This window comes from Oncorhynchus tshawytscha, linkage group LG12 (genome assembly GCF_018296145.1).
Source record: "Oncorhynchus tshawytscha isolate Ot180627B linkage group LG12, Otsh_v2.0, whole genome shotgun sequence".
Lineage (NCBI taxonomy): Eukaryota > Metazoa > Chordata > Actinopteri > Salmoniformes > Salmonidae > Oncorhynchus > Oncorhynchus tshawytscha.
In genome coordinates this window covers 17,529,348-17,544,734 of record NC_056440.1, presented here as the reverse complement: position 1 = coordinate 17,544,734, position 15,387 = coordinate 17,529,348, and the positions used below count along the sequence as shown (strand labels likewise).

The following is a 15,387-nucleotide window of genomic DNA, read 5'->3' as shown; positions in this document are numbered from 1 at the left end:
ACACACACCCACCCACTCACTACCTCTATACACAACTCCTGCCACACACACACAAAAACCCACCCACTCACTACCTCCATACACAACTCCTGCCTCACACCACACCCACCCACTCACTCACTAACGCCATACACAACTCCTGCCACACACACCCACCCACTCACTCACTAACGCCATACACAACTCCTGCCTCACACACACACCCACCCACTCACTCACTAACGCCATACACAACTCCTGCCACACACACCACTTACTACCTCCATACACAACTCCTGCCACACACACCCACTTACTACCTCCATACACAACTCCTGCCACACACACACAAAAACCCACCCACTCACTACCTCCATACACAACTCCTGCCTCACACACACACCCACCCACTCACTCACTAACGCCATACACAACTCCTGCCTCACACACACACCCACCCACTCACTCACTAACGCCATACACAACTCCTGCCACACACACCCACTTACTACCTCCATACACAACACCTGCCACACACACACACACACACACACACACACCCACTCACTCACTAACGCCATACACAACTCCTGCCACACACACACAAAAACCCACCCACTCACTCACTAACGCCATACACAACTCCTGCCTCACACACACACCCACCCACCCACTCACTAACGCCATACACAACTCCTGCCTCACACACACACCCACCCACCCACTCACTAACGCCATACACAACTCCTGCCACACACACACACCCACCCACCCATCACTAACGCCATACACAACTCCTGCCACACACACACCCACCCACTCACTAACGCCATACACAACTCCTGCCTCACACACACACACACCCACTCACTAACGCCATACACAACTCCTGCCACACACACACTCACTAACGCCATACACAACTCCTGTCACACACACACTCACTAACGCCATACACAACTCCTGCCTCACACACACACCCCACACTCACTAACGCCATACACAACTCCTTCCACAAACACACCCACACACTCACTAACGCCATACACAACTCCTGCCACACACCCACCCACTCACTCACTCACTAACGCCATACACAACTCCTTCCACACACACACCCACACACTCACTAACGCCATACACAACTCCTTCCACACACACACCCACACACTCACTAACGCCATACACAACTCCTTCCACACACACCCACACACTCACTAACGCCATACACAACTCCTTCCACACACACACCCACACACTCACTAACGCCATACACAACTCCTTCCACACACACACCCACACACTCACTAACGCCATACACAACTCCTTCCACACACACACCCACACACTCACTAACGCCATACACAACTCCTGCCACACACACACACCCACTCACTAACTTCATACACAACTCCTGCCACACACACACAAACCCACTCACTAACGCCATACATAAGTCCTGCCACACACACACATCCACCCACCTACTCACTCACTAACGCCATACACAACTCCTGCCACACACACCCACTTACTAACTTCATACACGACTCCTGCACACACACACACACACACACCCACTCACTAACTTCATACACAACTCCTGCCACAGACACACACACCCACCCACTCACCACTCACTCACTAACGCCACACACACACCTGCCACACACACACACCCACCCACCCACTCACTAACTCCATACACAACTCCTGCCACACACACCCACCCACTCACTACCTCCATACACAACTCCTGCCACACACACCCACCCACTCAGTAACTCCATACACAACTCCTGCCACACACACCCACCCACTCAGTAACTCCATACACAACTCCTGCCACACACACACACACACACACACACACCCACTCAGTAACTCCATACACAACTCCTTCCACAAACACACCCACACACTCACTAACGCCATACACAACTCCTGCCACACACACCCACCCACTCACTCACTCACTAACGCCATACACAACTCCTTCCACACACACACCCACACACTCACTAACGCCATACACAACTCCTTCCCACACACACCCACACACTCACCATACACAACTCCTTCCACACCACACCCACACACTCACTAACGCCATACACAACTCCTTCCACACACACACCCACACACTCACTAACGCCATACACAACTCCTTCCACACACACACCCACACACTCACTAACGCCATACACAACTCCTTCCACACACACACCCACACACTCACTAACGCCATACACAACTCCTGCCACACACACACACCCACTCACTAACTTCATACACAACTCCTGCCACACACACACAAACCCACTCACTAACGCCATACATAAGTCCTGCCACACACACACATCCACCCACCTACTCACTCACTAACGCCATACACAACTCCTGCCACACACACCCACTTACTAACTTCATACACGACTCCTGCACACACACACACACACACACCCACTCACTAACTTCATACACAACTCCTGCCACAGACACACACACCCACCCACTCACTCACTCACTCACTAACGCCACACACACACCTGCCACACACACACACCCACCCACCCACTCACTAACTCCATACACAACTCCTGCCACACACACCCACCCACTCACTACCTCCATACACAACTCCTGCCACACACACCCACCCACTCAGTAACTCCATACACAACTCCTGCCACACACACCCACCCACTCAGTAACTCCATACACAACTCCTGCCACACACACACACACACACACACACACCTCAGTAACTCCATACACAACTCCTGCCACACACACACACACCCACACACACCCACTCAGTAACTCCATACACAACTCCTGCCACACACACACACACACACACACACCCACTCAGTAACTCCATACACAACTCCTGCACACACACACACACACACACACCCACTCACTAACTTCATACACAACTCCTGCCACACACACACACACTCACTAACTCCATACACAACTCCTGCCACACACACACACACACCCACTCACTAACTCTATACACAACTCCTGCCACACACACACACACACACACTCACTAACTTCATACACAACTCCTGCCACACACACACACACCCACCCACTCACTAACGCCATACACAACTCCGGCCCCACACACACACACACCCACCCACTCACTAACGCCATACACAACTCCGGCCCCCCACACACACACAAACTCCTGCCACACACAAACACACCCACTCACTAACGCCATACACAACTCGTGCCACACACACACACCCACTCACTAACTCCATACACAACTCCTGCCACACACACACACACACACACTAGTCAAGGACCATATCACCTCCACCCTACCTGACACCCTAGACCCACTCCAATTTGCTTACCGCCCAAATAGGTCCACAGACGATGCAATCTCAACCACACTGCACACTGCCCTAACCCATCTGGACAAGAGGAATACCTATGTGAGAATGCTGTTCATCGACTACAGCTCGGCATTCAACACCATAGTACCCTCCAAGCTCGTCATCAAGCTCGAGACCCTGGGTCTCGACCCCGCCCTGTGCAACTGGGTACTGGACTTCCTGACGGGCGCCCCCAGGTGGTGAGGGTAGGCAACAACATCTCCACCCCGCTGATCCTCAACACTGGGGCCCCACAAGGGTGCGTTCTGAGCCCTCTCCTGTACTCCCTGTTCACCCACGACTGCGTGGCCACGCACGCCTCCAACTCAATCATCAAGTTTGCGGACGACACAACAGTGGTAGGCTTGATTACCAACAACGACGAGACGGCCTACAGGGAGGAGGTGAGGGCCCTCGGAGTGTGGTGTCAGGAAAATAACCTCACACTCAACGTCAACAAAACTAAGGAGATGATTGTGGACTTCAGGAAACAGCAGAGGGAACACCCCCTATCCACATCGATGGAACAGTAGTGGAGAGGGTAGCAAGTTTTAAGTTCCTCGGCATACACATCACAGACAAACTGAATTGGTCCACTCACACAGACAGCATCGTGAAGAAGGCGCAGCAGCGCCTCTTCAACCTCAGGAGGCTGAAGAAATTCGGCTTGTCACCAAAAGCACTCACAAACTTCTACAGATGCACAATCGAGAGCATCCTGGCGGGCTGTATCACCGCCTGGTACGGCAACTGCTCCGCCCACAACCGTAAGGCTCTCCAGAGGGTAGTGAGGTCTGCACAACGCATCACTGGGGGCAAACTACCTGCCCTCCAGGACACCTACACCACCCGATGTTACAGGAAGGCCATAAAGATCATCAAGGACATCAACCACCCGAGCCACTGCCTGTTCACCCCGCTATCATCCAGAAGGCGAGGTCAGTACATGTGCATCAAAGCTGGGACCGAGAGACTGAAAAACAGCTTCTATCTCAAGGCCATCAGACTGTTAAACAGCCACCACTAACATTGAGTGGCTGCTGCCAACACACTGACACTGACTCAACTCCAGCCACTTTAATAATGGGAATTGATGGGAAATGTAAATATATCACTAGCCACTTTAAACAATGCTACCTTATATAATGTTACTTACCCTACATTATTCATCTCATATGCATACGTATATACTGTACTCTATATCATTGACTGCATCCTTATGTAATACATGTATCACTAGCCACTTTAACTATGCCACTTTGTTTACATACTCATCTCATATGTATATACTGTACTCGATACCATCTACTGTATCTTGCCTATGCTCCTCTGTACCATCACTCATTCATATATCCTTATGTACATATTCTTTATCCCCTTACACTGTGTATAAGACAGTAGTTTTGGAATTTTTAGTTGGATTACTTGTTGGTTATTACTGCATTGTCGGAACTAGAAGCACAAGCATTTCGCTACACTCGCATTAACATCTGCTAACCATGTGTATGTGACAAATAAAATTTGATTTGATTTGATTTGATTTAGAGGTCGACCGATTATGATTTTTCAACGCCGATACCGATTATTGGAGGACCAAAAAAGCCAAAGATTTTGTTAAATATTTGTAATAATGACAATTACAACAATACTGAATTAAAACTTATTTTAACTTAATATAATACATCAATAAAATCAATTTAGCCTCAAGTAAATAATGAAACATGTTCAATTTGGTTTAAATAATGCAAAAACAAAGTTGGAGAAGAAATTAAAAGTGCAATATGTGCCATGTAAGAAAGCTAAGGTTTAAATTCCTTGCTCAGAACATGAGAACATATGAAAGCTGCCACACAAAACTCCTGCCACACACACACACCCACAACTCCTGCCACACACATCACACACACCCACTCACTAAATCCATACACAACTTCTGCCACACACACACACACAATGGCATGATGATGTGGGACAAGCCAGCATCAGCACAACTCTATTGAGAAATGGAGGGGCCCCAAACTTCCTGAAGTAACAATTTAGGTGAAAGGTCAAAGTCAGTCAGACCATGACAACCAGCCCAGCATCCAGCATGGTTTAATTCCCTCTCATTGGGATACTGTGTGGTAGGCTGTTGACATGCTCCCAAAATGTTAGGACTTCCCTTCTCTTCTGCTGACAAGAGGAATTGTTCCCAACTCAACAACAACAGTATTACAGGTGAGGCAGCTAGTCGAACACCTTACTATAAACTGGGTGGTTTGAGTCCTGAATTCTGATTGGCTGACAGCCGTGGTATATCAGACTGTATACCGTGGGTTTGACAAAACATTTATTTTTACTGCTCTAATTATGTTGGTAACCAGTTTATAATAGCAATAAGGCTATTTGGGGTTTGTGATATATGGTCAATATACCACGGCTAAGGGCTGTGTCCAGGGACACCGCGTTGCTTCGTGCATAAGAACAACTCTTAGCCGTGGTATACTGGCCATATACCACACCTTCTAGGGCCTTATTGCTTAATTATACCATAACGTCTTATTAACCCTGCGGATCAGACACCTAGAAACACCCTCTTTCAGGAAGTGGAGTTGACATTGGCAACATCTTTCTAACCACGCAACCGAATAACCCAATTTTGATTTATGTCCACTCCACAATAGTCAACTTAACCATGGTCAAATATAGCATCTGCTTTGCTTGACAGAACCCAAATGACAATGTATTTACCCTGTTAACTCCATAGCGCCCCGGAGGACTGGACTGATAACATACTGTTGTCTGCCAGAGAAAAACAGATTTGCTCAGAGAAACTCAGAGTAGAGTTTGTGAAAAACATGTTCACATAAAAAACTAAGGAAGATTTTACCCTACTTCTGTTAACAAACTTTGCATCTGCACAGTTCTTACAGTAAATTCCTTTATCGTGGAAATGCCCAGTTTAACTGACAACATCTGGTGTAGAACTAAGTTTATATGTCAAGTTGACATTTTAATTGATTAATCAATTTGCTTCCGTTAAGAGCACAACATTTACAGTCAGGATTTTTTTTCTAGAGAGAAAATATTTGCACTTCTCTTTAATTCCTCCTCCTTTATCTGGGGTAAGAAACGAGTATTTCCTGTTTTAAAACTGTCATGAAATGAAAAGAGAAGTGAACCAAATGCTGTCTGTGTCATAGTAGAATGTCCTTCTAATTGCATCTTGATAGAGAAAGAGGAATGTACTGATCTGTGCATGCGTAGAACTGCTTACGTGTGAGAAACAGTGAAGAGCCAAAGGGGTTGACTGGATTTGTTGTACATTTCCAAACTGCCTGCCTACTTAATTCAAGCTTACTGAAATTGAGACCTGTTTGTTAACATTTTGAAGAATACAAATGGCTGATAAATTGTCAGTCAAGAATGTAAACAATAGCTTTTCCTCACCACAACAACATAAATGTGTCAAATTCAGTGAGTAATCACTGTTGCTGGAAGTGAACCACACACACACACACACACACACGATCCTAACCTTTCACAGGTTGGTGACCAGCCAGTCCTACGGTCAGCAACAAAAACCCATGTGGACAGTATCGGCTGTGGAGACCGAGCCCATTAGCTGGCTCAGCAGTGGATTCAAGACGCAACTGAAGATGCTCTCCCTTTCAGCAACTGACCTCAGCCCTGTTACACAGTAGGTGACGATACCAGGATCGCAATATTTTATTCATTGCAAAAATGAAAACACAAAGCAAACCAAACTCTTTGGTCCTTTAAAACCTGCTGTATATAAAATTTGGTGTGCTATAGCTTGGATAATAAATACATGTGACTCTGGATGACAACATAATTATGTTTGTTTCCAACATTAGAGGTGTTATCCTAAAGAAGTCAAATCTGCTTGGTATTTTGTTTCCTTGCCACGATACTAATGAGTATCGCGATACTGGTATAGTCCCGGCGGCAGGGTAACCTAGTGGTTAGAGCATTGGGCTAGTAACCGAAAGGTTTCCAGTTCAAATCCCAGAGCTGACAAGGTACAGATCTGTCGTTATGCCCCTGAACAATCAATTTGTTCCTAGGCCGTCATTGAAAAATAAGAATTTGTTCTTAACTGACTTGCCTATTTATATAAAGGTACAATAAACAATAAAATTAGACAAGAGACTCTCCTCCATCTTCTCCACTTCAATCAAACTGTCAACTATACGGCCTGTCTCATTAATTAACTACAGGTAGTGTGGGACTGACCTAACATAAACAGGACACACAATTATAAATGTGTAATGTGGCTTATAGCTGGGGCTAGGTTGCTAATTTGGATACTATACATTTTAGAATGCCATAAAGTGTTCCCGACAGAGCAAGAACAAGGTGTGGGTCTCTCAATACAAGGGCTTTCATAACCATTGTAACAGCTAAAAAGTTACAACTTATGTCTATAGTGTAAAGCTAAAGATGTCTATAAGGTCATTAGAGAGATACATTTGTTGTATCAGTGGACTAAAGGCATGACACACAATGGTCTCATGTAGACTAGTTCCTCTCCACCTGGTGAGTGTGTAGGAGGAGGAACAATAACTGCAGCCCTCATATATATATATATATATATATATATATATAGTGCATTCAGAGAGTTCACACCCCTAGACTTTTTCCACGTTTTCTTGTGTTACAAATTGGGATTAAAATTGATTTACTTGTCAACGATTTACACAAAATAGTTTGAAATGTAAAAGTTGAAGAAAATGTTAACATTTGTAATAAATGTATGAAAAATAAAATAATATATCTTGACTAGATAACTATTCAACCCCCTGAGTCAATACATGTTAGAATCACTTTTGGCAGCGATTACAGTTGAGTCTTTCTGGGTAAGTCTCTAAGAGCTTTCCACAACTGGATTGTGCAACATTTGACCATTATTCTTTTCAGAATTCCTCAAGCGCTGTCAAATTGTTTGTTAATCATTGCTAGACAACCATTTCCAGGTCTTGCCATGGATTTCCAAGTCGATTTAAGTCAAAAGTGTAGCCAGGCCACTCAGGAACATTCACTGTCTTCTTGGTAAGCAACTCCAGTGTAGATTTGGCCTAGATTTGGCCATCTCCCAGTGTCTGTTGGGAAGCAGACTGAACCAGGTTTTCCTCTAGGATTTTTCCTGTGCCTAGCGCCATTCCATTTATTTTTTATCCTAAAAAAACTCCCCAGTCTTTAACGATAACAAGCATACCCATACCATGATGTAGCCACCACTATTCTTGAAAATATGGAGCGTGATACTCAGTAATGTGTTGTATTTTCCTCAAACATAACACTTTGTATTCAGGACAAAAAGAGAATAGCATGTTTCTGGAATATGTTTTTTTTCTGTTCAGGCTTCCTTCTTTTCACTCTGTCAATTAGTTAGTATTGTGGAGTAACTAAAATGTTGTTGATCCATCCTCAGTTCTCCTGTCAGAGCCATTAAATTCTAACTGTTTTAAAGTCATCATTGGCCTCATGGTGAAATCCCTGAGCAGTTTCCTTCAACTCCAGCAACTTTTAGGAAGGACACCTGTATCTTTGTAGTGACTGGGTGTATTGATACACCATCCAAAGTGTAATGAATAACTTCGCCATCCTCAAAGGGATATTCAATGTCTGCTTTTTTTATGTTTTACCCGTCTACTAATAGGTGGCCTTCTTTGCGAGTCATTGGAAAACCTCCCTGGTCTTTGTAGTTGAATCTGTGTTTGAAATTCACTGCTTGACTGAGGGACTTTACAGTTAATTGTATGTGTTGGGTACAGAGATGAGGTAGTCATTCAGAAATCATGATAAACTCTATTATTGCACACAGAGTGAGTCCATGCAACTTATGTGACTAGTGAAGCATATTTTTACTCCTGAAACTTATTTAGTTTGCCATAACAAAGGGGTTGAATACTTACTGACTAAAGACATTTCAGGTTTTCATTTTGTATTAATTTGTGCAAATCCCGAAAAACCTAATTGCACTTTGACATTATGGGGTATTGTATATAGGCCAGTGACCAAATTTTTTTTTCGCAATTTAATCCATTTAAAATTCTGACTGTCACACAACAAAATGTGGAAAAAGTCAAGGGTTGTGAATACTTTCTGAAGGCACCGTACACAACATGCAGCGAGGAAATGATCAAACACAGCACACAGGGCTCTACGCGGACCTTTGGTTTAGAAGGAGCACGTGTGCACCTAAGTTGAAAGATGTAGGCACACACAAATACATTTTGGAACACAATGAAAAATATTTGAGGTAATAAAGCTAGAATCTTTTATTTTTCTAGGCGCACTGGTGCTCCTAAATTAAAATTCCAGGGCGCACACTAAAGTATTTCTGCGTATATAAGCGAGTACAATGGTGGCACTGTAGAGCCCTGACAGATATAGAAACATACCCCAATGAGTAGGCTGAAGACCTGACGTTGAATTGCATAGAATTCTACGTCAGGCAGAAATGAGTGTTTGGATCAGGAAAGTTTCCTCTCACAACCTCTACAAGCCAGAATGCTGGTTGGTCCTTCTGCAGGTAGGAATTTGAGACAAAATATTCACAGATTAGTGTTATCAACCCGACCGACAGTATGCTGGTCTGTATATTGTTTGTATTTCCAGTTTTTATTTATTTGAAATACTGATGCAATTCACACGTGACAAACACTTGCACAATATGGCTGAGTCTAACCGGACAGTAAACACTTCCATCTGATTGCTGAGGAAACGTGCATCAGTAAGACGACATTTGATTATAGTCCGCTATTGTTTACATATTGTGTATCACGTGCAATGCCTTTACAGACAAATACAAGCGTCAGAACCTACAGGAGCCACAAAAAGTCAGGTAAACAACCCTTTCCTGTGGATACCCTATCTCCACCTCCTACTGCCAAATGGAACAACAGCACATAAAACCAGTAAAGTGCAAATATCATAACATTCTGCTTTGTAGAGACTATTTAGTATTTTTTTACAGTGACCTCTTTTCAGTCTGATGTTTAGGCAACCCAATGATTAGGAAATGAAGGCAACAAAAATACACTACATGACCAAAAGTATGTGGACACCTGCATGTCAAACATCTCATTCCAAAATCATGGGCACTGATATGGAATTGGTCATCCCCCCAGTAGCTTCTTACAATCTCATACATTGTATAGCATATCATGCATTGCTAATACACTATATTGCGAATACACTGCATTAATATGGAGTTGGTCCCCCTTTGCTGCTATAACAGCCTCCACTCTTCTGGGAAGGTGTTCCACTAGATGGTGGAACATTACTGCGTGGACCCTCTTTCATTTAACCACAAGAGCATGAGTGTGGTCGGGAACTGATGTTAGGTGATTGGGCCTTACTCCCAGTCGGCGCTCCAATTCATCCCAAAAGTGTTCGATGGGGTTGAGGTCAGGGCTCTGTGCAGGCCAGTCAAGTTCTTCCACACCGATCTCAACAAACAATTTCTGTATGGACCTCAATTTGTGCACGGGTGCATTATCATGTTGAAACAGGAACTGGCCTTCCCCAAACTGTTGCCACAAAGTTGGAAGCACAGAATCGTCTAATTTGAAGGGGTGTTCGCATTCACTGTATATACAAAAGCATGTTTGCGTCAGCTCAATAAGCTCTTTGTGAAGTAAGTAGGCCTACCGGTAGACTGAAAATATTTGTTCTTGTTCATTGGTCTTTTGGGGGAAATATAGGTAGGCTCTAATATAGATAGAATAGGATTTGTTTTATGAATATTAGTCCACTACTTGAAAGATGTTAGAACTAAATGTGTGATAGGTAATTGAATGAAATAAATCAATGTTTAATATCCTTACTCATAAGAAATAACTATGGAGTTATTAAAGCAAATGTCATAATTTAACTCAAGGACTGCGACCACCCATGATAGAGTACCCTACAGTCACAACATGGGCAATTCCTCGGTAACAGAAATATGCTGAGTCTCTGATTTAAAATGTATGCAGAACAGAAAAACACTGATTTCAAAGTTTAACAAACCATACAGCACAATGACAACTTTGAACAATTCACATAATAAATCATTAAAAACATATAGCCTAGGCCTAAGGTAAAAACTGTTGCAAACAGATGCAAACTTTATCTGCACAGTTCTTACTGTGAATCTATTTTTTTATGTATTGAAATTGTTAAAATGATTCCTTGCGCATAGAGTTATATGGTTTGTTAAACTTTGAAATCAATAGCTTTGGTTTGGTATACATTTGAAAAAGAAAAATCTAGGTCTCAGCGTAATTCCGTTATATGGAATTGCCCGCATGTAGCTGCGTGTATAGGAATCCACTCGCCTTTCCCTGACGTAACAACAGCTCAAATCAGTAGCCTATGAGAACTCTGAGTTCACCAACCTGATCATGAAAAGTCGTAAAGGTGTGTGAGAGAGACGAACATTACCTGTTGATTTTCAGAGCGAACGCACGTCGCTCCGCGCTCGCCAAAGACGACATGAGCAGTTTACTCCAGTTCTGCGGTGGTAGCTACAGTTTCCCTGTGGAGTGGTAACTTCTCCTACCGCGCTGCTAGCACAAATGTCATCACAAGCCTCATCTTCGCTGTGGCAGCGTTCTGGGTGGAAACTTCCGCATTTGAAACCTTCCCCATCCCAACCAGCCAGACACCGGCTGCGGAGTGGGAGGAGATCACACACACACACACACACTCTCTCTCTCTCTCTCTCTCTCAATCTCTCTCTCTCTCTCTCTCTCTCTCTCTCTCTCAATCTCTCTCTCTCAATCTCTCTCTCTCTCTCTCTCTCTCTCTCTCTCTCTATATATATATATATATCTTCCTCTCTCTTTCTCTGCTAGACACGCCCTTGGGTTTGCTTAATAAGCAGTCTGACGTGTGTGTAAGAGAGATAGGGTTGAGATCGTGAGGGAGATATTGACGTTTTGGAATGCCCAAATTGACATAGCCGACTAAACTAAACTCCTCGACTGAGTTGTTCTGAGACTAGCGGGCTGGAGCCTCCGACGTCACATAAAATGAAGTTTTTTTAATACTAATTTTAACACCCTAAGAATAGCCCGCAATTAGGTTGGTTGGGATGGGGAAGGTTTCAAAGAGGGCTATTCTTTGGGTGCTGAAATGTAGTAGTTTAAAGAAAATAAAAACATACTTTTATGTAACGTAGTAAATTGTGGAGTTGATTTTAATCGGCTAACATTGACATAAACCCATGTGTTTCTGTTCTATTCTGATCCTAACAGCTTTTGAAATGTAATTTGTAGAAACTTGTGCTCTGCACCATCAAGGGTTTAGATCAGTGGAGGCTGCTGAGATGAGGACGGCTCATAATGGCTGGAATGGAACAAATGGTGACCATGTGTTTGATGTACTTGATACCATTGCATTGATTCTGCTCCAACCATTGCCACAAGCTCATCCTCCCCAATTAAGGTGCCACCAACCTCCTGTAGTTTAGATCTGACGGGAGTATGATCTTCACTTGATGGGGTCATATATAAGTAGCCTATCAAGGATGAAGTACATCAAAAAACGAATGTAGCTTGATTCAAAACAGAATGTGCTGCACTGCAAAACAAAATATATGGGTATTTATTAGAAAGGATACAGCTTTTGTCAGATTTGACTTTTTGTAACAGGTTATCAATTCACAGTTGATTTGATGCATACACAGATTAGCAAATGTTAAAGCAAGTGCAGTGAAATTATTGTGTTTCTAGCTCCAGCAGTACCGTAAATATCTAACCGTACAATTAATAACACACAAATAACAAAAGAAAATAAAGAAGAAATTAAGAAGTATCTGAACAAGCAATGTCAGAGTCTGGAATATAAATATGTTACGTGTATAGACAGTATTGACAATATACAGTATAAGCAGGAAAAAGGTACAGCAGTAGATATATGGATGAGATTTGTCAATAATACAGTATTTACACATAAAGCAAATAACCTATTAGCTTTATTAGGTTAGGAGAACTTAAGCAGCAGGTTAGGATAAATAATGTAGCAGCATATCAAATAAAATAACATTTTATTGGTCACATACACATGGTTAGCAGATGGTATTGATAGTGTAGTGAAATGCTTGTGCTTCTATTTCTGACAGTGCAGCAATATCTAACAAGTAATCAAACTGTACCACAACAACTACCTAGTACACACACATCTAAGTAAAGGAATGGAATAAGAATATATACATATATATACAGTTGAAGTCAGAAGTTTACATACACTTAGATTGGAGTGCAAATCAATCCCAGAACAACATCAAAGGACCTTGTGAAGATGCTGGAGGAAACGGGTATAAAAGTATCTATATCCACAGTAAAACGAGTCCTATATCGACATAACCTGAAAGGCCGCTCAGCAAGGAAGAAGCCACTGCTCCACAACTGCCATAAAAATCCAGACTACGGTTTGCAACTGTGCATGGGGACAAAGATCATACTTTTTGGAGAAATGTCCTCTGGTCAGATGAAACAAAAATAGAACTGTTTGGCCATAATGACCATCGTTATGTTTGGAGGAAAAGGGGGGAGGCTTGCAAGCCGAAGAACACCATCCCAACTGTGAAGCACGGGGGTGGCAGCATCATGTTGTGGGGGTGCTTTGCTGCAAGAGGGACTGGTGCACTTCACGAAATAGATGGCATCATGAGTGAGGAAAATTATGTAGATATATTGAAGCAACATGTCAAAACACCAGTCAGGAAGTTAAAGCTTGGTCGCAAATGGGTCTTCCAAATGGACAATGGCCCCAAGCATACTTCCAAAGTTGTGGCAAAATGGCTTAAGGACAACAAAGTCAAGGTATTGGAGTGGCCATCACAAAGCCCTGACCTCAATCCTAGAAAATGTGTGGGCAGAACTGAAAAAGCGTGTGCGAGCAAGGAGGCCTACAAACCTGACTCAGTTAAACCAGCTATGTCAGGAGGAATGGGCCAAAATTCACCCAACTTATTGTGGGAAGCTTGTGGAAGGCTACCTGAAACATTTGACCCAAGTTAAACAATTTAAAGGCAATGCTATCAAATACTAATTGAGTGTATGTAAACTTCAGACCCACTGGGAATGTGATGGAAAAAAATAAAAGCTGAAATAAATCATTCTCTCTACTATTATTCTGACATTTCACATTTTTAAAGTAAAGTGGTGATCCTAACTGACCTAAGACAGGGATTTTTTTACTAGGATTAAATATCAGCAATTGTGAAAAACTGAGTTTAAATGTATTTGGCTAAGGTGTATGTAAACTTCCGACTTGAACTGTATATGGATGAGCAATGACTGAGCGGTATAGGCAAGATGCAATAGATGGTACAAAATACAGTATATACATATGCGATGAGTAATGCAAGATATGTTAACATTATTAAAGTGACTAGTGATCAATTTATTAAAGTGGCCAATGATTTCAATTCTGTATGAAGGCAGCAGCTTCACTGTGTTAGTGATGGCTGTTTAACAGTCTGACGGCCTTGAGAGAGAATATATTTTTCAGTCTCTCGGTCCCAGTTTTGATGCACCTGTCTCACCTTCTGGATGGTAGCGGGGTGAAAAGGTAGTGGCTCGGGTGGTTGTTGTCCTTAATTATCCTTTTTGGCATTCTGTGACATCGGGTGCTGTAGATGTCCTGGAGGGCAGCCCTGCAGTTTTGGGCGGTGCAGTTGCCGTACCAGGCGGTGCTGCAACCCGACAGGATGCTCTCAATTGTGCATCTGTAAAAGTTTGTGAGGGTTTTAGGTGACAAGAAAAAAAAATCAGCCTCTTGAGGTTGAAGAGGCGCTGTTACACCTTCTTCACCACACTGTCTGTGTGTGATAATTAAGTTAAGGTTAAGGTTAGGGTTAGCTAAAATGCACAAAAAATATACTTTTTACATCAATTTGACAAAACCTCTAGCCTTTCTATCATGACCAAAAATATGCTATGAGGTCAATGGGCAGGGGCACATTGAGATGATTTACCCAACGTTCCAGTGGCCTGGGGGCCCAGCGAGT

At 43.2% G+C, this 15,387-nt stretch overlaps 1 protein-coding gene across 1 annotated transcript in view; it reads right to left on the bottom strand.

Moving 5' to 3' along the window:
- Positions 1-11,988, bottom strand: part of LOC112240103 (dedicator of cytokinesis protein 8-like) — a gene marked incomplete in the record, with an annotated part of 143,091 nt that extends 131,103 nt beyond the window's left edge. The window contains 1 exon segment of the mRNA XM_042331415.1: positions 11,814-11,988. Coding sequence (XP_042187349.1) covers positions 11,814-11,866 — 53 coding nt within the window.
- Positions 11,989-15,387: the final 3,399 nt, after the last annotated feature.